Source organism: Chiloscyllium plagiosum, unplaced genomic scaffold (genome assembly GCF_037043375.1).
Source record: "Chiloscyllium plagiosum isolate Xiang-an unplaced genomic scaffold, Cpla_swu_hap1 HiC_scaffold_10, whole genome shotgun sequence".
Lineage (NCBI taxonomy): Eukaryota > Metazoa > Chordata > Chondrichthyes > Orectolobiformes > Hemiscylliidae > Chiloscyllium > Chiloscyllium plagiosum.
Window position 1 is genome coordinate 69054596 of NW_028270148.1, and position 22626 is coordinate 69077221.

At 37.4% G+C, this 22626-nt stretch overlaps 1 protein-coding gene across 6 annotated transcripts in view; it reads right to left on the bottom strand.

Moving 5' to 3' along the window:
• Positions 1-22626, bottom strand: part of usp34 (ubiquitin specific peptidase 34) — a 381006-nt gene that overhangs the window by 88237 nt on the left and 270143 nt on the right. For 5 of the 6 annotated variants that reach the window (XM_087991428.1, XM_043696074.2, XM_043696076.2 and 2 more), the window contains 13 exons: positions 21525-21671; positions 21375-21431; positions 21189-21266; positions 20174-20268; positions 14455-14627; positions 13615-13765; positions 13317-13395; positions 12100-12153; positions 6296-6391; positions 3533-3597; positions 3333-3408; positions 3172-3219; positions 1681-1746 (listed from right to left, as the gene is read on the bottom strand). In XM_087991428.1, the coding sequence (XP_087847554.1) occupies positions 1681-1746; positions 3172-3219; positions 3333-3408; positions 3533-3597; positions 6296-6391; positions 12100-12153; positions 13317-13395; positions 13615-13765; positions 14455-14627; positions 20174-20268; positions 21189-21266; positions 21375-21431; positions 21525-21671 (1185 nt within the window). The remainder of the gene's footprint in view (positions 1-1680; positions 1747-3171; positions 3220-3332; positions 3409-3532; positions 3598-6295; positions 6392-12099; positions 12154-13316; positions 13396-13614; positions 13766-14454; positions 14628-20173; positions 20269-21188; positions 21267-21374; positions 21432-21524; positions 21672-22626) is intronic. The other variant, XM_087991429.1, reaches the window with a different exon arrangement.

Below are 22626 nucleotides of genomic sequence, written 5' to 3' on the forward strand. Positions count from 1 at the left end.
TAAGCTGCAATTGATATCCGACAAGGTGCTTTCAGTTCAAAAATCAAAACTAAGGTCCAGGAGCCAGAAGGCAGGTTAAGCCATACTGTTCCTGCACCTGTGGAAAATTTGGTTTGTAATATGAGCATCTAACTTTGTGCTCAAAGTCTGCAGACTGCCTCATTCCCACAACCATATTCCAGAAACAGAGTAGAGTCCCTTCGTAAAATGTCTGCCAGTGAATGATCATTTGTGAGAAATTATATGTAGCTATGAGAGAAACAGATAAGATGGTAGTGCAATGGTGGTAAGTCACTTTTTATTGTAGATGGGGAGGAAACCGAGATGGGTGTGTACACTAAAGATTTGGCATGGTGGACAGATATAACTGCAAGGATTCTGCTATAGGTATTGCATGGAAAGACCGAAGAAGACGTCCTGCTGCATCTTGTTAGTGAAGATGTTGATGGCGGCTCTGAAGAGGGGTAGCTAAATATATTCAAAAGCTGCTAGAGGGTCTTATGACTGAAATGAAGCCATTTTGCAATGCAAGAAAAAAAGAAATGACTCCATCAAACATAATGTCAATTGGCTGAGCAAAAGAGTTACAACATATAACAATGTCTTTATTTTTGTTGATTTAAGACTTTTCTGTCACTTTAAGATCTAAACAGTGGCTCAAAGATATAGAACCAGTTTCTGGGCGAGCAACATACTCTTGAACTAACCAGCTATAGAACACACAATTTGATTTCACTGGCTTTTGACATTTAGATCCATACAAATTATATCAATACATTGCCAATATGCAATGATCTGTAAAGCCACAATGAAATTCAGATCAGTTCTATTTACTTAACAAAAGGTTTGGCATTTTTTGTTCATGGACATAGTAGTAATTTTTCAGTAGATATCCTCTTCTATTCTGTATCTCTACTTGAACTATTTGTAAAGATATGCTCTTAAAATACTAAATAGAAATTTTGAAAAGACACTTTGACAAGTATCTTCATCAGAAAAATATTTGACTGACTTGGCAGTTGTAGAAATTATTGGTCAATAAATGATATTTAGAAGAAATCAACTGTTCATACATAGTTTTTGTCTAGTGAATCGAGGCCCTTTTTAATGTAAAATAAATCAAAGCATAAACAGCTAAAGTAATCACTTGAACAATCTGATTTCTTACTGCAGAAATAACAACACTTTTAACACTTCTATAGCTGTTAATTATGAATTACAGATACCTACATTTCCTTTAGTATATGTGCTGCATGACAGAAGATTGTTTGCTGTTTTGTGAATTTGAAGAGGAATAAATATGAATTAGTTATCTGGTAAAGTCAAGAAAAAATGTTTCATGAACATTGGAGAGATCAGCATAAGTTTTAAATGTTTTAACTTGATCTTCAAGGAAATGCAAATGTAAATAATCCTGAAGTGAGTAATGAGAGGTGGAGTTTTGTACAAGCACAGTAAACTAGGTATGCATTAATGTTTCAAAGGGACAGATTCCTGTAATTGCTGCACCCAGCTTTTGTGGCTTGGATTATTCTAATGTTTCTGGAATATAACAAATGAAGAAGCACTGAAGTTCCAGCACAACTGCCAGCTAAATCAGGAAATCTTTTCCTTTAGAACTTTCAAAGGACTCATTTAGAACAAAGTATAAATTACCAAGAGATCAGCTAGATTCCTCACCTCACAGGCTGCCTGGCTGTTATTAAATTGTTTCGTCAAAAGCTCAATCCATTGCAACATGGTGGGCTATGAGAAAGAGAATTATAATACCAGGTCATGGCATGTTATTCGTAATCCATAATCTAAAATTTATGAGATCAATGACGTGAGGGAAGGAAACAGATTCATGTTTTTAAACTCAATATATTATCCAGATAAATTCACAATCCCCTCAAAAAAAAGTAGTTGGTAAATGTACGAACAAACATTTCAAGGGTCAAGATCACAATACCTGATTTTGAAAAGTGACAGAAACCAAACAAAAATCTACATTCCTCCTACACAAATGTATCAAACCAGGAATGCTTCTGTAGGTGATACTTATTCATGAACTGTATATCAAATAATACTGTTAATGGCAGTAACTCCCAATACAATATGGCTCCATGCTTGTAGATAACTTGCTTTAAATGTGAACCTGATCTGAGAATTTTGGCCACAAATTACAATAATATCCTTACATCTAACATTTAGAAGCAGATGCCAAAAGTTAAAGTAGCATTATGAGCATAAGGCATGGATGCTTTGTCCCTTGCTGCAATTTCTCACTGACATTACTTCCCTGGCTGATGTTGGTTAATTAGTAGTATATCAGAAACTAGAACCACACTTCCATACATACATTAGGCTTTCAGATGGCTATATCTATATTAATATATTGCATTTTTATAAAGCAATACACTGCTCCATTAGTTAAGAGATTCACATTAAAAATAAAAGTACAATTTCTTAAAACTGTACTTCATTTTGTTAAGTACTGGCACCTAGTTTTAGGCAAATGTTATTCAATTACATGCAGACCAAGAATCTGTCGTTCCTCTAATGTAAATGCCATACTTTTATTTGTTCTGGGATTCAACATCAGTGGTTTGCCCATCTCCTTTAGGTGGACACAACGGTACATATACACTTGTGATCTCACAGCCAAATTAAGTCGCAACAACATATTCAATATTTAGTTGCAACACTGATGATTCCCTTGTCCAGTATCCTGGCGACTGCAACCTGACTCCACATCCCCAGATACCTCAGGTCATAACCTGCTGAGTGATGCTGAGGAAGAGAGGGTGAACGTGTGAGGGGAGGGTTGCAATGGTGGCTCAGTGATTAGCACTGCTCCCTCACAGCAGCAGAGACCCAGGTTCAATTCTCCCCTCAGTGTTTGTATGTTCTCCATGTCCGCATAGGTTTCCTACAGTTTCTTTCCACAGTCCAAAGATGTGTAGATTAGGTGGATTAGCCATGCTAAATTGCCCATAGTGTCCAGGGATGTGCAGGCTATGTGGGTTAGCCCTGGGAAATGTAGGATTACAGGGTTGGGGTAGTGAAGTAGGTCAAGGTGGGATGCTCTTTGGAGGTTCAGTGTGGACTCAATGGGCTGAATGGCCTGCTTCCACACTGTAGGGATTCCATGTTACATTGTACACTATGATAATTAAAACTTCCACTTACCTTTTCTTTGGAATGAATGAAAGTTTCCAGGACAAAAGAGGTGCTTAGCTTAAATCAAAGAAATATTCAAGTCAACAATCATGTATGATTAGAAAATCTTCTCTTCAATCAATAAAAAAAGTTAGTGTTTGCAAAAAATCAAACATGGAATAAACACTCACCTTAGCAGTCATAAGTGATACTGCTTTTGGATCTGGTAATGTGCTAGGGATGCTACTGCATAACTGCCACATAAAGCTGGAAAAGCAGAATTCACTGAAATCAGCATACTCTTTATTTTCTCCCCCCCCCGGTGCCACTCACTACAATAGTCCAGACATGTTACACTGGTGCAGACCAATTTTGATCCAGTAGTACTTACCCAAAGTAGGTATGCTCAAAAATATTCTTGTCCTGAAGAAACTGCATGTTGTCATGCCAGATCCACTACAATAAAAACAGCAAAAACAATTCTGGGAGTGAATTAGCAACGAGGTTTGTTTGAGCTAACTGAAACATATTCAAGAACAGCAGTTTGCTACATTTTCAAAAGATACATTCACCGCTTCTGCATTAATCAAACGCTATTTTATATTGTATTTAATATTACAATTCCTCTGTATCATGTTGGATGCATTAGTAAAATAGTAGAAATGACAAAACCAAATGACTTTCCATTTATGTAGTTTCTTTTTTACAAAGCAATTTATAGCAAATTAAATACTTTATAAATATAGTCATTAGCAGAGTGTAGAAAACACAACAAAATTGGCACACAGAAGATTCCCACAAACAGCAATGTAATAATGATCAGAAAATCATGCTGAATAATGGATGAATGTTGGCCAAGACATGAGGGATAACTCTCCTCTTCTTTTTCAAAAAAGTGTCATATGATCTTCTATGTCCAACCGAGTAGGTAGAGAGAGAGATTTGGTTTATTGTCCGATCCAAATGTCAGTACACTGCTCTCGAAGCGCTATATTGTAGTGCCAGTGTAGATTATTGTGCACAAATCCCTGTGGAAGACTTGGACCCAGTGTAAAAAGATCATTTTCATTTATGATCTAGAAAAGGGCTTAAATAGAACAATTAACTTCAAGTATAGACACACTATTGTAAGTCAGAACAAATGACAGGTTGCAGACTAATTTTAAATTAGGTCAGGTGAATGTGCCTCAAATGATAAATTGCATTGCGCCCAGTGATCAACTCAGTCAGACATTAGGCACTTAATTTTCATATGCAAAGAATGTAACAGCGGTTTCAGATGCTCTCTTAAACAAAGTGGTAATGAGGGTCCCTTCTCCTTCTCCCTACATCCCTCTCACGTTTGAAGGTTTGCATTACCCTTAACAATCTTTGTATATAAATACTAAATTGGCTACATGCTTTTACTGGTGGAAGGTATTAGTTTTTAAAACAATGCAAAAGAAGTCACAGTAATTTTGGTGGTCGGAAGTTTGCTCAGTTGTATTTGATAACACTTCAGAGAATGAAAAACTAGTAGTAACGACATGGGCTCCTGTGGCGAACTGATAGTGTCCGAAGAGGCTCTGGTTCAAGTCCCACCTGCTCCAGAGATGTGTAATTGTATCTGAAAAGGGTGATTAAAATATCTAAAGTAGTAATGAAAGGTTTTGTGGCACAGTGGCAGTGTCCTTATCTCTGATCCACGTGATCCAGGATCAGGTCCTATTTGCACCAGAAGTATATTATAACACCTCTGAACAGGCTGATTACAACATTTTAATATTTTCTAATGAGGTCAGTGGCTCCTTTGTTTAGGGGTATGGCACAGTAGGTAACATTTCTACCTCTGGACCAAGAAGCCAAGGTTCAAGACCCATCATGTTCCACAGAAGTAAGAGAGCATCTTTGAACAGATTAGTTTCAAAGTAAGTAATGAACAGCATTTGTATTAGGCCTACCCAGCCTAGGAATCTTCAGGGGCTGTTATTGCCAACATACACCTCTTGTTTTAAAATCTTCTGTACATAGGAATGTTTACAAAAGCTTTTCTGCAGATTCAGAGGGAGCAAGAGTGCTTTCCTCACCGCTCAGTAATCAGTCATCTTATTCAGCTGTTCCAGCATCCAGTTTCCAACACCCCCATCCAAATCTTCTTCCTCATCAACCCCAACCCTCTTCCTAAATCATTACCATTCTCTTATTAAACTTACCTTCAGACTACTGATAGCAGGGTTAGTGGTCAGACAATTGTCCTCAAAATTCATTAGCTGTCTACCATGACACTATAGAAATCAATAGCTCAAGACAAAAACTATAATAGAAGATGGGCAGAAGCCTTCTAGTTAAGATTTTCACTGTCTATTCTGATCATTTTTGACTCAGGAAATGGACATAGACAACATTTTAAATTTAGAACTGTTAATTTGAAAGAAATGTAGAGCTTTTAGGAAACCTGATGTGTTTAAAGAAATTAAATACAATTCAATTAGACTTTATCTTTAGGGTTTGCAGTAGAATTTTCTAGAATTTTTCTGAAATCAGCCATAGGTTTTCTCCTAAATAAAAATGAAAAGAACTGCAAATGCTGTAAATCAGTAACAAAAACAGACATTTCAGGTTAGGTGACCCTTCCTCAGGTTCTGATTTCTGATAACTCTGATTTCTCGCCACAGATGCTGTCAGACCGGCTGGGCTTTTCCAGCAATTTCTGTTTTTGTGGCGTAGATTTTCTTGTTTACTTGCTTTCCAGGGAAATATCATTATTAGAGAGGATGTGCAAGATAAGCAAGGGTGTACCATTAATGTAATGAGTAGACTGAAGGCTTCTGCATTTTCTATATGTTTGTATAAACACTAAGCATTATTTCCAAACCAAAAACAGAAATAACTAAAATAACCCAGTGGATCCGGTAGCATTTGTGGACCGAAAGCAGAATCAATGATTTGGGTGCAGTGACCCTGCCTTCTTCAGACCTCAAAGCAGGACTGAAACACTTACACTTTCTCTCCACGGATGTGCCATACCCGAGTTTCTCCAGCTATTTTGGTTTTTATGTCAGATTTTCAAGGTCTACAGTTGTGTGGATTCTTTTGTTAAACATTATTTCCAAACTTTTCCAGTCACATTTTTCCAATAAGTTATAGTCAACAAGTCAGAAAAATATCTCAATACCTCCAAAAGTTCTGGTGAAACATCAAAGCTGTACTCCTTCCCATTTTCTTCCTCTGTGTCTACACGCTTGTAAAACAGCATGTATGCACTGTGTGTCTAAAATCAAAATATTGCATCAGCAGAGTAAAAACGTACACATCTTTTCCTTTGGTAATGTATATAACTTAGATTATTTTGTACATGGGGTTCAGTTTGAAAATTTGCAGTATCTGTTCTTAGATGAATAGGAGTATCTGCAATTTTAATGTGCCACAATAACTGCTATTTTATGGTTTCAATCAGTAATTGCACAAACTTACCATCAAAAGGTCCTACAAGTTAATCGAAAATGGTTTATGAAATTTTTTCAGGCACCAGTTTCTCCATCAGTAATTAAACTTTTTATGATTCAACAGTAAGTGATTAAACCAAAATAAAATTTGCTGAGGTGCAATCAGTTCTACTTATGGGATTTCTTTCTTAATATTTTTACTTGAAGTGTTTACTTGATGAAATTTATGATGCTTTTAATAAAAAGAATAAGTTAAACTTGTGAGAGAAAATGATTAAAGATGTTCTATCACAACTACCTGTTGCAGATTTTATTTAAAGCGTATATTAAACTGGGGGGGGGGGGGGGAAGTATGAGGAAAGAAAAAGCACCAAGATCTTTAATGTGACATCAATGTTCAGGAAGAGCCCTGGTTGAATTCTGAAGCCAAATACTTACGCACTTAAAGTTTATCGACAGAAAAGATCAATGGTAATAAGTGAGTCTGCAACTCTAATTCCTATCAACTTTGAGCCAAGAGAGAAAGAGAAAAGTGAACCATCCTTTCTCATTTATCTTTTAAATAAATTGAAAGCTAAGGAAAATACTTAGAGGCAATCAAGGCTCCAGGCTTTTAAAATCACTTGAGAAACTAGTTTAGGCTGGGAGTGGCACAGTTGTGGACTGGAGGTCAAGGGTGTGGTGAATGACACCAAAGCAATATGGGCAGAAGGTGTGGGGTTGAGTGGGTTGTGGGTTCAAATCAGAATTGAATTGAATTTATTGTCACTTGTACCAAGGCACAGTGAAAAGTTTTGTCTTGTGAGCAAAACAGGCAAATCACATAGTTAAATAGTATAGATAAGTAAATAATAGGTAAACAGTAGCAAAAACAAAAACACAGGTACAGGCGAACGTTAAGTGTTTGAGAGTCCATTCAGTATTCTAACAACAGTAGGGTAGAAACTGTTCCAAAATGGCTGATGCATGTGTTCAGGCTTCTGTATCTTCTCCCCGATGGCAGAGGTTGTAGAAAAACATTGCCAGGGTGGAATGGATCTTTCAGAACGCTGACTGCCTTTCCTTGACAGTGGGCCTTTTGGATGGATTTTGTGATTGTCTGGGCTGAGTTCACCACTCTGCATAACTATCTCCGATCTTGAATGGTACAGTTCCATACCTGGTAGTGATACATCCAGACAAAATGCTCTCGATGGTGCACCTATAAAAGTTGACAAAGGTATTTGTCGTCATGCCAAGTTTCCTCAGCTGCCTGAGGAAGAAGAGACGTTGTTGGGCGTTCGTAACCAGTGCAGCCACATGAAGAGTCCAAGAAAGCTTGTTGTGATGACCACTCCCAGGAGCTTGACACTTTCCACTCGTTCCACCACCACTAATGTGTAGGGGGGCATGAGTAACATCCCGCCGAAAGTCAATAATTAGTTCCTTAGTTTTTCCCAAGGAGACTTAGGAATGAGGAGATGGTTGTTAGCTGTAAAGCTTGCGGATAATGGGAACGAAGTAGGTGAGTGAAGAGATTGCAAGAAAGAAAAAGTCAACTGCTAAAGCCAAGGTAGTTACTCTCTCCCACCACCTAAAAAAGGTATGAGAGTGTAAGGGAAAAAAAAAATTGAAAACAGGTAGCAGGACCATTAAAGAGAAAATGGATAGGGCCCAAAGGAAAATTAAAATAGCAGTAGTGTATAAACTAGAGGCAAGTAAGAGTTATAAAACTTCCTGCCTTGGTATGCTGTGTCACAGGAAATCAACTAGTTAAGTAGTGCAGAATTAAATTTGGGTGGAACCAACCTCCACTCTGGTCTAGAATAAATCTCAGTAATCATTGAAAGTAAAATTTTATCCAAGTCAGTTTATTTTGCCTTCAAATATAATATTTGGCATTACTCCTCAGTTTTCCTCACTATCTTCTTAACGTGGCAAATGATTCCAAAGAGTTAAGAACCAATACCTCATTCAATAGGAGAGCACAGACAAATATTCTAATCAACAAGTGGAATAGCTGCGCATGGCTTTATCATCAGAGACAAGGTAAATTTCATGCTGCGCATGGCTTTATCATCAAATCAAACATCTTCAGCTCTCAAACAATTCAAATTGATTCATAATTTGTAATTACTGCCCACACCACATTGTAAATCAACATTAGTCTGATGGAGACCTGTATATTAAACCATGGCTATATTGCTAGTCCAAAGAACAGCATGTGTATAAATCTGCCCATCATGAATTCTCTGACTTTGTAACTAACAGAAATCCTCAACAAAATGGAAACAACTTCATTTGTCAGAGTCAAACTACATGGAAACAGAGCCTTCAGTTCAATTTGTCCACACCAACCATGTTCCCAAACTAAACTTGATCCACCCAAACCTTTCCTATTCATGAACTTATCCAAATTTCTTTTAAACATTGTAACTGTTCATGCACACACCGCTTCCTCTATTTTTATATCTCAAACCCTCCATTCCTGGCAACATCCTGGTAAATCTTTCCTGAACTTCCTCAAGTTTAATAATATCCTTCCGATAACAGGGTGACCAGATTGGACACAGTACTGTAGAAGATGCCTCACCAATGTCTTGTACAACCCCAACATGACATCCCAACTCCTATACTCAAAAGGTATGAGCAATGAAGGCAAGTGTACTAAGTGTCTTTTTAACCACCCTGTCTACCTATGATGCAAATTTCAAAGAATTATGTGCCTGAATCCATAGGGGGCTCTGTTCTACTGCAACACTACCCAGGGCCTTAACCATTAATTGTATATGTCCGATCACTTTTGTACTACCAAAATGTAATACTTCACATTTAACCAATTTAAACTCCATCTGCCTCTCCTCAGCCCACTGACCCTATTCTGAGAGAGCTAGGTCTTAATCTCATGCATATCTGCGCAACACAGCACTTATCGCTTGCTTGATTCATTGACACAGATTGTTATAAAGTTCTAGCAAGTGAAACATACATCTGTGGGTTGAAAACTTGAAACTGATCACTAAATCAACTATAGCATGTTGTGGCTGAAAGACAGGAGCAAGTTAGGTGAGGATATGCAAAAAAAAAGATTTTGCGACCAAAAAGTTCAGAAATCTTATACACCAAGATGACCTGTATGTTGCAAGATATATCATTTCTACAATGTATCAAAATAAATCAGTGATTAACATGCTTGATGTAGGAAAAATAAATTCAGGTCCATTATCTCCACATGCAAAGATCCCAATCTGAGCCATGCAGCCGACTAGTAGCAAACTAGTTTTAGCTCCCTACAAAATCTGAGCTCTGGTCACCTCCTTTGCAGGTCTTTTTTGAAACATTATTGGTTGCCTTTCATCCAGTAGCTAACTGGTGGAGTCTCAGCTATTTGACCAATTAATAAAATCCTCTAGGGGTCATGATTTACTCCTCAACCATTTGCTCAAAGAGGTTTGATCTTCTACTGGATAATGAACCTTGTTTCACCGTTCATTCCTTTCCTTCACAATTCTCTTCCTCCCTCTCTCTAGCCTACCTTGCTTCTACAGCGTTCTCCAAGTGCATGTCTCTTGCACCCTGCTTAATCTCAGTCCTTAATCTTCACTCTACTTTACAATGCCAATCAATATCAAGTAACAGAATAAAAGATCATTAGCAATAAAAACAACATCCCATTAGCACAACTGCAATTATTCTTTTCAGGATAGTTCCAAAACAGATAGTTTTTAAAGGTTTTGGAGATTTGGGTGGGAGAGAAGAGAAAAAGTTTTTAAAAAAAAAGTACAGCACAGAAGGAGGCCATTCAGCGCACTGTGCCCCATTGTCTGAATAAACTGGCCATCCATTCTAATTCAATTTTCTAACATCACAACCTTGAAGATTACAGCACCTCATGTGCAGATCCAGGTTCCTTTCAAATTAATTAAGGGTTTTGCCTCAACCATCAAACTTGACAGTGAATCCAAGGCATCCATCACCCTCCGGATAAATGTTTTCCCTACATGCTCTCTAATTCTTCTACCAATCACATTTAAATCTGTGGCCCCCTGGTAACTGACCTCTCCAGTAGGGACAAGTCTTTCATGTCCACTTAATCCAAGCCCTTCATTACGTTATGCACCTCAATTAAGTCACACTTCAGTCTCTTCCATTTCAAAGAAACCAATCATAGCCTATCCAATGTTTCTTCATAACTGCAATTTTCAAGTCCTGGCAAATTCTTGTATATCTCATCTGTAAACTCTAAAGCATTATGTGCTTCCTATAACTTGGTGAGCAGAAGAGGGTACAAAACCACAGCTGTGGTCAAACTAGCACTTTATATAGTTCCAGCATTATAATCCCTGCTTTTGCATTGAGTATCTCATCCAATGAAGGAACGCAACTCAAACATACTTTGCTACCTTATTGAGCTGTTCTCCTACCTTCATGGGCCTGCAGATACACATTTGAAGGTCTCTTACTTTCTCTACCCCTCTCAATATTGTACAGTTTATTGAGTATCTGCTGCTTTGTTCACTCTCCCCTTATGGATAACCTAGTACTTTACAGGATTGAATTCTATTTACCATTTATCCACCCATTCCATCAAACTACTGATGTAATCCTGGAGCCAACAACCATCTTCTTCACTATCAACTACCCAGAAAAATTTTGTGTTGCCTGCAAATTTCCCAATTATGCTTACCACATACAAGTCCAAATCATTCATATATACAACGAACAACGAAGGATCCAAAATACAGCTCTGTAGAACACCACTAGAAAACATTTTCCATTCACAGAAACGTCCGTTAACAATTATCCTGTGCTTCTGGTCACCGAGCAAACATTTGGTCAAATTGTAACATTTCCTGTACTCCATGGGCTTTAATTTTTCTTGACCAGTTTGCCATGTGGAACATTGTAAATGTCTTATTAAAATCTGATTAGAATATAGGGTACATCCAGTGCACTACCTACATCAATCTCCTTATTATTTCCTCAAACATTCAACTGAATAACACATGACTTTCACTTCACAAAACCATGCTGACTATTCCTGATCAATCTGTGCCTAAGTAATAGATAATTCTGTGTCTCAGCAATGATTCTGGTCATTTGCCCACCACTGAGGTCAGACTGACCAGTCTCTCTTTCACACCCTTTTTGAATAATAGCACAACATTTACAAATCTCCAATCCTTTAATATCTATAGTGAGGAATGCAAAATGATCCTCAGAGCATCCACTATTCCTCCCTGACTTCCTTTAGCAGCTTAGGATACAATTTCTCTGACCTTGGTGATTTATCTACCTTCAATGAGGTCAGTATCTCCAGTATTTCCTTCATTATGCTTATTTTATCTAATATTTCACACTCCTCTTTAACTAGAATGACTGCATCATCCAACCCCTTTGTGAAGACAGAGGCAAAGCACTCATCAAGAAGCCTGCCCACATCTGCATCCATGCACAGGTTGTGAAGTACTAAAGATTGCAAAGTACTAGTTAAGGCTCCTCATTCTAAAAAATAATCGAAAAGAAATCTTAATTATTCTCCAAAAATATTTACCTTTTCAAAGGAAAAATCCATGAACTTGTCTGTGACAGAATCATATGTTTTGGTCTAAAAAAAATTAAAAAAAAATTAAAGTGTTGCATAATTCAAAGTCCTGGAAGTTGACAAGAAATATAAGCACAGCCCTGAGATTTTAAATGTTTGTTGCACAGAAACATGGTAACTGGATATTAAATAGAAGGTAGCAAACAAGCTTGATTGCATCAAATAATGGGAGAATGTACAAAGTACAGGTGATGTTGGAGTGAGGTCAGGAAGTGGGTTAAATAACAAAGGCACTGATTAATGAACATTACTCTAAAAGGTCATTTGTACAGAATGATGCAAAATGAAAATACTTGTGGACAGGATTACAAGGCAACCAAAAGGATCAAAATTATTTTGTACATACATTGAAAGCAACAAACATAGTAAAGATCTTTTATACTAATAACATCATCCAATATTACTATTACAAATCAGTTTTGGCATTGATATTTTTAAAGTCGACATTTGGGAAATTTCTATCAAAAGAGAATGCACATGAAAGATAATCTAGTTCCACAAAATACAGGCAATAAAAAGGACTCTTTTCTGTCAATTCTTCTCCCTTTCTCATTTGAAGGGATTGACTCCATACATCCAGGAATCAGACATTTTCAAACATTTCTGTAAAGTCTGTGTAATGAGAGTTTGCAGACTAATTGTTTGGGGCTTCAGGGTGTTGGAGCAATTGATCTTAATCCTATCTTCCCGCAGGAATTTCTCAATTGACCTCAGTGGAGATCACTGGATATCAATCAGCAGCAAGGAACCATGTCAGCTAGGTCCCTGCCTTGCTCCACAGCACTGATACTAAATGCAGTACATCTTTTCCATTCTGGATTAAAGAAACTAATTCTTGGGAGACCAGAAGTTTTTTTTTATATTTTAGCTGTGGCACATATTATTTTTATCAATGGTGCTGTCAATCCAGTTTCAAAAATAAACAGATCTCCTTAGTCAAGTGGCAAAGCCCTAAAATTACCAGAGGTCTTAAAACTGGACATTAAAAGTATACAGTAATTTTCATTAAAATTTACCCTAAATAAATGAACAGAGGAATTAGATTGTCAAAATACAATGATTGTTCTTAAATGGATAGCAAAGTAAATGCCAGAAAAGAGGTAATACTGCCACTTACATCTACTGTTCCTGTGAGAAACAATCAGAAAAAGAAAACTAGAACTTACTGTCATTTCTCCACCAAAGCATTCAGAGGCAAGTTGAGTAGAATCAAATGGTTTTACCTCAGCATCATTAAATAGATACCTAAAGAGGGGTTAAAAACCACAGCTATTAAAACAAATGGTATTAGCTCTTTTACCCAGTCTTATGTAAAAAGTTTTACATGGGATACAATTTCACTTAATTGGCATTAAGCCAATAACGAAGATACTGTTAATTTCTACTTTCAGAGAAAGGAAATATGAGGTGTTAAAGGAGCCCATACGACTAACTTGAAAATTGACACTATAAACATCTGCTTACCATTTATTGTTTTTATAAGCATGAAGATTCACAATATCTCTGATAAAACTATAATAATGCCCTCCATCTGCTGTCCCTGTGTGCACAGTCACTCCAATCAAATCATACTCAAAGCTTTCACTTTGTTTAACTTCACCATTCTCTTTAAAACCTGAAATGAAATAAAAACAAAGTTCACTTCAGCATGACATTGCCAGTTAAGTCTGTTTAGAAAAGAAGGCTCGTGTTGTAACTCATCCAACATTGGAAGGTTTTTAATCAATGAGCACGTAGCAGCATCAAACTGATTGAAATTCAACTGCAGGACATAAGCATGAACTGCTTCAACTTATTCTGTCACAGTAGTGGATATAGCAATCTCAATCTCTATAAAGCTAAACGTCATGACATTTGAGTTATGACATTCGGTGAAGTGCACTTTCTGCACAGCTCTAGAATACAATGTTTTACATAATTAACCAAAAGTGCATGCATTAACAAGGATTAGAGGAGAACATTGAACAGATTTACATCTAGCTTCCTTTATCCTTTTAAAGACAATTCAGAATTAATCTCTTTGCAGTCACTCACAAAAAAGTATAGTTAGAACACTAAAATTTTGTATCAACAGTCAATTTCAGTATATACAAAACAATTAGAAGAAAATCTCAATTAGCATGTAGGACTGAAACCCTACGAAACTGATTTACATCTTGGAAACTGCCATAACAACTAGCATATTAGTTACCAAAAAAAATCAGGGAAATATGAATGACATTTCATCAGACAACTGAGTTTTTAACATTATTCTCTATTTGTAGTGAAGCAGAATTATTAAATTAAATAAAACTATTACAGTACCATCTACACGGTCAGTTTTTCCCATAAGATAATCTTCAGTGTAAGGAGTCATGTCAAGTCTCAGAGGAAAAGAGAAGTGGGTGTTGACTTTTTCTTTCATCATTGTAACCATATTGAAAGTGTAACGCATGGTATTGAAACTCAAGATTCGAGGTAATTTCTTGAAACAAGCCCTGTGACAGATGCAAAAAGAAACAATCACAGTGGGCAAAAATGTACATATTTATTCATTCCAAGTATCCAGCGGAATTAAATCCATTGGTAGTGCATGCCTGTGTTATATTTTCTTTTAAGAAAAATTCTGTTTGATTTAAACGCCAATACAGTTAATATCTCATGTAAAGACATCCCTTCCAGATATACATGTTTTCCTCTTTCGGACAGATAACAAAGTTGCAGATGGAATGCCATGGTAGCAGTGTTGAGTGGTGGAAAATACTCTTACAGTAGCATCACTGGAATCATTGCATAATATGTAAAACAACATTTAAAACAGGGTTTTTTCAGTGATCAGCAAATTTTATTACTCAACAACTAATATCAATCATGCTGTTGAATGTTCAAGAGTCCCATCATGCTTATTAATTTAAAAATGCAATTAATTGGCTGTGGTACAAAGCCTAAATATTGCTAGAAAGAGACAAAGTCAAAGCATTTCAGTTTGCACTTAACCATAAGATATGGGAGCAGAATGAGGCAATTCGACCCATCGAATTGGCTCCATCATTTGATCATGACTGAAATGTTTCTCAATTCCATTCTCCTGCCTTCTCCCCCTTGATTCTTGATTATTAAGAGATTCAAGGGTCATCTGTCTCGGTGTTAAATAACTCAATGACTTGGCCTCTACAGCCTTCTGTAGCAATAAGTTCCACAGCTCCATCTCCCTCATCAATTCCTCATCAATTCTAAAGGAGGCCGTGCCCTTCTAGTCTGTTTTATGGTGGAAGCAGCTTCTCTACATCCACTTGATCCAGTCTTTGTAGAATTCTGTAAGTTTCAATGAGATTCCTCCTTATCCTTCTAAACATTGTCAAATACAGATCCAGAATCCTCAACCACCCCTCAAATGACAAGCCCTTGGTTCATGGGATCAATCTTGTAAAATACCTCTGAATCCCCTCATTGACCAGCACATCTTTCCTTTGATGCAGGGCCCAAACTGCTCACAGCATTTCAAAATGTGGTCTGACCAGAGCCTTGCATAGCCTGAGCAGAGCATCTCTGCTCTTGTATTCTAGCCCTCTTGAAATGAATGCTAACATTGTATTTGCATTCCGAAATGCCAACTGAACCTGCATGTCAACCTTAAGGGAATGCTGATCTCGGACTCCCAGGCCTCTTTGTGCCTCACATTTCCAAAGCCTTTCCTCATTTAAAAAATGTACACCTCATTTGCTACTCTAGTCTTCCTACCAAAGTGCATAACCTCATACCTGGCCACATTGCACTATATGTCACTTACTTGTCCAGCCTGTCCAAGTCCTTCTGCAGCCTCCCTGCTTCCTCAACAGTACCTGTCCCTCCATCTACCTTTATCATCTGCAAACTTAGCAACAATGCCCTCAGTTTCTTCATGCACACTCTGTCTTCTGTCAGGTAGCCAATCTTCTATCCAATCTAACATAATGGGTTGGATCTTATTTAGCAGCCTCCTGTGCAGCACCTTGTCAAAGGCCTTCTGGAAGTCCAAATAGATCACGTTCACTGGCTCTACTTTGTCTAACATACTCATGACCTCCTCAAAGAATTTAAACAGATTTGTCAGGCATCACCTCTTCTTGATGAAGCCATGCTGACTCAGCCCTATTTTACCATGCACTTCCAAGCAATCTGCAATCTCATCCTTAATAATGGACTCCAAAATCTTACCAATGACTGAGGTCAGGCTAACCAGCCTTTAGTTTCCTGCCCATCTCCCTGCATAAACATACCATAAGAAACAGTAACAGGAGTAAGCCATTTGGCACCTCAAGCCTGCTCTGATATACAATAGGATCATAGCTGGTCTGATATTTCTCATACCCACTTTCTTGCATAACCCTTTATTTTTCTGTTCTGATCAAGAATTTGTCCATCTCAGTCTTAAATGTACAAAGAGACACTATTCCCACAGCTCTCTGTGGCAATAGGTTCCAAAGATTCTCAATCCTCAGAAAAAATTCTCTCTCATCAGTCTTAAATTGGTGCCTCTTTATTCGGAGGCCATGCCCTCTGGTCCTAGACTCTCCTATGAGGGGGAACATCCCATCAGCATTTACCCTCTCAAGTCCCTTGAGAATCCTATACGGAGATCACCTTCCACCTTCTAAACTCCAATGAGTAAAATCACAATCGGTTTAGCCTTTGCTCATTAGGCAATCCTTTCATTCCAGGGATCATCCTAGTGAACCTTCGCTGAACTGCCTCCAACATAATAATCTTTCCTTAATTAAGAGGACCAAAACTGCTTTCCATAAATGGTCTCACCAGCATCTTGTACAGTTGCAGAATGACTTTCCTACTTTTGCACTACAACCCCTTTGAAATAAAAGTCAGCATTCCATCAGCCTTCTTGATTACTTGCTGCATCTATAGGCTAATACCACAAAGTCCTTTTTGTGTTGCAGCATTCTGCAGTTTTTTCCATTTAAATAATATTCTGTTCTTTCATTGTCCCTTCCAAAATGTAGTGGAGGCACTTGACGAAGGAGCAGTGCTCTGAAAGCTAGTGTTTTCAAATAAACCTGTTGGACTATAAACTGGTGGCGTGTGATTTTTGACCTCTTTCAAAATGAACAACTTCATATTTTGCCATCACCCACCTTTCTGTCCACTTACTTGACCTATGAATCTCTCTCTGCAAAATGTTTCTATCCCTCTCACAACCTGTCTTTCCATCTATTTTTGTATCGTCTGCACATCTGGCCACAGTACATTCACTTCCTTTCCCAAAGTCATCAACATATATTGTAACCAGTTATGGTCCCACCACAGATACCTATGGAATCCCACTGTTCATGGTTCACTAACCTGAAAAAGAATGCTTTATCTCCACTCACTGTCTCCTGCCATCAGCCACTTCCTTATTTATGCCAATATACTAATGCCAAGGGCTCTTATCTTAGAACTGACTGTTTCAGAGGTACCTTGTTGAATCCACTCTCAAAGTCCAAATACAATATATCTATTGGTTCCCCGCTATCCGCCCTAGTTGAGACTTATTCAAGAAACTCCAAAATATTTGCCAGACACAATTTCTCTTTAATGAAGCCATGCTGACTCTGCTTAATTAGATTATGATTTTCCAAATATGCTGTTACTTCTTTAATAATTAATTCCAATAGTTTTCCAACAATGTTAGGATAAGCAGCCTATAGTTACCCATTTTTTTGCCAACTCCCTTTTTGAATATGGGTATCACATTAGCAGTTGTCTAAACCCTTGGCACTTTACCAGAATGCAAGGATTTTTGGAAAATCACAACCAATGCATTACTATCTCTGTGGATCCTCCTTTTAGGAATCCTAGGACGCAAGCCATCTGGGCCAGGAGACTTATTGCCTTGAGCCCCATTAGTTTGTCTAATACTTTTAGTGGTGGTGATGGTACTTAATTCCTACCTGTATTCTTCATTGGATGTTTGAAGTTTCTTCCACTGTAAAGACTGATGATAATTGTCAGTTTAACTATTCAGCCATTTCCTCATTCCCCATCTCCCTAGGTTCATTCTCTAAGGGACATATGTTCACTTTGATCTCTCTCTTCTTTTTATATATTAGAAAAGCTCTTATGGTCAGTTTTTTATTCTTCACTAGTTTAACCTCTTAGTTTATTTTCTCTCAATCTTTTTAGTGTTTCTTTGTTAGATTCTGAACTAATCCCAGTCTTCTGGGCTATGACTGAATTTTGCCTCCTCATATGCTTTTTCATTCAACTTAAAACACTCCTTAACTTCCTTGGTTAGTCATGGTTAGTTTATCATTCTCCTCAGAATCATTCCTTCCTGGGATGTATTTTTGATGATAGTCATGAATTACCTCCTGAAATGCCTAACATTGCTTGCTTACTGTCATTCTTGCTAATCTATCCACCATTTCACTTCAGCTGACGATATTCATTTCATTATAGTTCCAAGTTAAGCACAGTTTTTTTCCCCAACTCAAGTTTCTCTCTCTCAATCTGAATATTAAATTCTATACTATGATCACTACTTCCTTGGGGATTTTTTTACTGAGATAATTTATTAAACCTACCTCATTACCAGATCCAAGATAGCCTGCTCCTGGTTGACTCCATGACATATTGCTCTTGAAAAACTATGAATTTATTGTTGTAGCTATTGCTTCCAATTTGATTAACTTAATCAGCATGAAGATTAAAATCACCAATAATTGTCTTTTTTTCAGATTTATAACTTTTCCTCAAAAATGATTACAGTTTGTTTGGTAGGAGTAGTTTGCAGACCTGCAATGTTTTTACTCCCTTGCTATCTTTTTTAAAACCTCTGCCCAAATGGACTTGACATCATTTAAGCCCAGATTGTCTCTCTCAAACGTCCTCATCTCATCTCTTCTTAATAGTGCTATCCCATCAACTTGCCCCCCCCCTCTCTGAACTGAGGATTGACACATAAGAAACCAAGGAGAAAGTGAGGACTGCAGATGCTGAAGATCAGAGTTGAAAGGTGTGGTGCTGGAAAAGCACAGCAGATCAGGCAGCATCCAAGGAGAAGCAGAATCAACATTTCAGGCATAAGCCCTTCATCAGGAATCTTAGAACCCTTCCTGTTGAATGGCTTATGCACGAAATGTTGATTCTCCTGCTGCCTGACCTGCTGTACTTTTCCAGTGCCACACCTTTCAGCTACATTAGGGAGATTTAAACAATCCTTGGATGAACACATGGATGATGATGGGATAGTGTAGGGGACAAGCTGAGAATAGTTCACGGGTCGGTGCAACATCGAGGGCCGAAGGGCCTGTTCTGTGCTGTATTGTTCTATGTTCTATAAGAAACCAAAGCTGATGAAGGGAACAGAAATTTATAAAAAGGTAAAAGTAAAGTCACCATAGTCTTACTAGACCATACAGGTGATCTTTCATTAGAGAGAGACTACTGGCTGTAGCTTAAGTAGACGGTCATCAGGTATCAAGTGTAGAAAGAAGTTAATTAGGAGGAACCTTCATGGTAATCTCAGTCAGTGCAGGAATTGAACCCACACTGCTGGCTTCACTCTATCATAAACCAGTTGTCCAGCCAAGTGAGCTAACTGACCCCCTATGCAATTTGTACAGCATGAGAAGGTACTAGGTGACAGAATCATGATTGGCACAAGTTGCAGTAGGAACTGTTAATCCTTGTTCACTCAGACTAGTAACGTAGACCAAGAGCTGACAAGGGCCTATACAGACTATCAATCTTTGCTACACTCCCCAGGGTACTGCTTTAATCAAGCAGACAATCTACTAGACTAGTATGAGTTTGATCAACTAAGACTAGCAATTCCTGCTGTATCTCCACGCTAATTATGGTCCAATTAGTCAGTACCCTCTTTTCATACCTCATAAAAATACATTATCTCTAAGTTTTACTTCTTGTGTATTCATTCCTGATGAATAGATCCACAAAGATTCAACTTTGTTCTTATTTTAGCAATGTAAAAATACTATACAGTCAAGGATATTCTTATGGAGCAGTTAAGTTAAAGCATCTAAATATATTTGTTGTGAAATCGAACCTTTTCTCAGCCCGTACTTTCTTTCCACATTGGGAACAAGTGTACATATTATCACCTTCCAGAGTATCTTTGATTGTAACTTCATCAAGCGACTCCTAGAAAGCGAAACACATATTTATAAAGCATCTTTCATAATTACCAGACATTTCAAAACACTTTATAACCAAAGTACTTTTTGAAGTGCATGCATACAGTGAACTACAATGCGATCATGACCAGATAATCTGTTCTTTTGTAATGCCAATTTGATGACACATATCAGCCAAAATAACTATGAAAACTTGTCTGCTCTTCTTGGAAATTATGCCGTGGAACTTTTTACACCTATCTGCCTTGGTTTAACATCTCATCAAAAGGTGGCACCTCTAACAGTGCAGCACTCTTTCCACAGTGAATTGTGTTAGCATCAATTGTGTGTGCAAACCCAAGAGTTGGATCTGAACCTGGAAGCCTGTGCCTCAGTGGCAAGAGTGCGACCAAGTGGGCCACAATAAAGTCAGAAAAATATATCAAAAACAAACGTTGTACTGTACAATTAAAAACATTGTCTACTGACTTCAAGATATTTTAAGCACGGATTAACATTAGTAAGCACATTACAATTTTAATGTAATCACGGCATATTTTCTCTTCTGGTGAATAAAGTACCAATGTGATGAGAAAGGCACATAGTTCAGAACACAATTTATTGTAAAAAGTCAATCCTTTTGACAAGAAACATCACTATGTGGATTTTAAAGGAGTCATTATTTCTCTGAATAAAATACCATGACATTTATTCATGAATTTTTAAGTTTTTCAAAATAATAAAAGGGCTCTTACAACATTATTCAACATTATGTATGTTTTATTCTGAAAATATTAAACAAATGTGACATGCGAGGTTATGATGAGGAAGTTGAATTGTCTTGCAATGTTTCCACTTTAGCAGCCTTTGAAAATCATGTATCTTAATTTTATCTTTGTTAATTCAGATATTGCACTATTTTACCTTACAAAATTAGACATAACTCACATAAATGTTTTTCATATCAGCCACTTGGCATCTAACTGTGTAGAACTCCTCAGCTGTCTGGCTGACATGTTCGCAATCCTGAATTTAAAGAAAAGTTACAACTTCAGTATTTATCATAGATAATTTATTTTCATAATGGAACTGCTTAATTAAACTTCTGAATGTTCAAAAATTAAGTACACTTACCAATGACACCACGTTATTTGTTATAACCCCTCCAAATAAGCTTTTCACCGTGTCTTTCTAATATTAAAAAAAAGTTAAGAGGATACTTTTAGACAATGACACCCTCCCTTTATGGTATGAAACAACTACAAAAAGGTATTTCAAGTTTACCAGTTCAGGGGACATTTCTTCAATTTTTGTAATCAGGTCAGTGAAAAATTCAGTCATATCTTTCTGTTCTCCTGTGTTCAATGGTTGTTTGTCCATAGTATAGGTTTTGCAGAAAGGTCGTGGATTATATGCTTTGCGCTCACTTTCCTAAACAAGCAGATATTTCAAAAGAAATTGGTCATTTAGAATGTTAAATTCATTGCTGGTATCAATATCATTTTTTATTACAGAGAGTTAAAAACATTATAGCGTGGTCATAATGGGGGACTTTAATGATCTCAATGTAGATTGAGATAATGGTAGCAAAGATTCTGGATTAGTGGTGCTGGAAAAGCACAGCAGTTCAGGCAGCATCTGAGGAGCAGTAAAATCTCCTCGGATGCTGCCTGATCTGCTGTGGTTTTCCAGCACCACTAATCCAGAATCTGGTTTCCAGCATCTGCAGTCATTGTTTTTACCCAATGGTAGCAAAGATCAGAGTGGGACAAGCGCTCCTAAATAATGTTTGGATGAGTTTTCTACAGGAATGTTTGTAGTCCAATAAGAAAGAAGGCACAACTAAAGAAGGTTCTTGAGAATGAGGTGCATCAAGTAGATCAAATGTCAGTGAGGGAATATTTAAGTAAGGGTGATTGTGATATTAAAGGCTTATGACAACTATTGGAAAGAATAATGAAATCAGTGAAAATTTCTTAATGGGAAGATCATGCTTCACAAAGTTGCTTGAGTTTATTGGAGAAATAACAGAGGATTGAGTGTAATGCTGAATGTGACGTACATGGACTTTGAAATAGTTATTTAATACTGTACCATATAACAGACGTATGAGCAAAATTCAAAGCTTATCAAGTAAAAGGGACAGCAGCCATGTGGATACAAAAGAATGGCAGCATAAACCTGGGTGTATACACCCAGGTGTCCCAGCTATTACATATATACGAGCTGAGAGACCTGGGTGTATACGTATGTATGCAATTAAAGGTGACAGGTCAGGTGGAAAGTAGTATACAGAATTGAAGTATACAATATCCTAGGCTTTTTCTTAAAATAGGGCATACCGTACAAGATCAAGGAACTATGTTGAGCTTGTGACAGACACCAA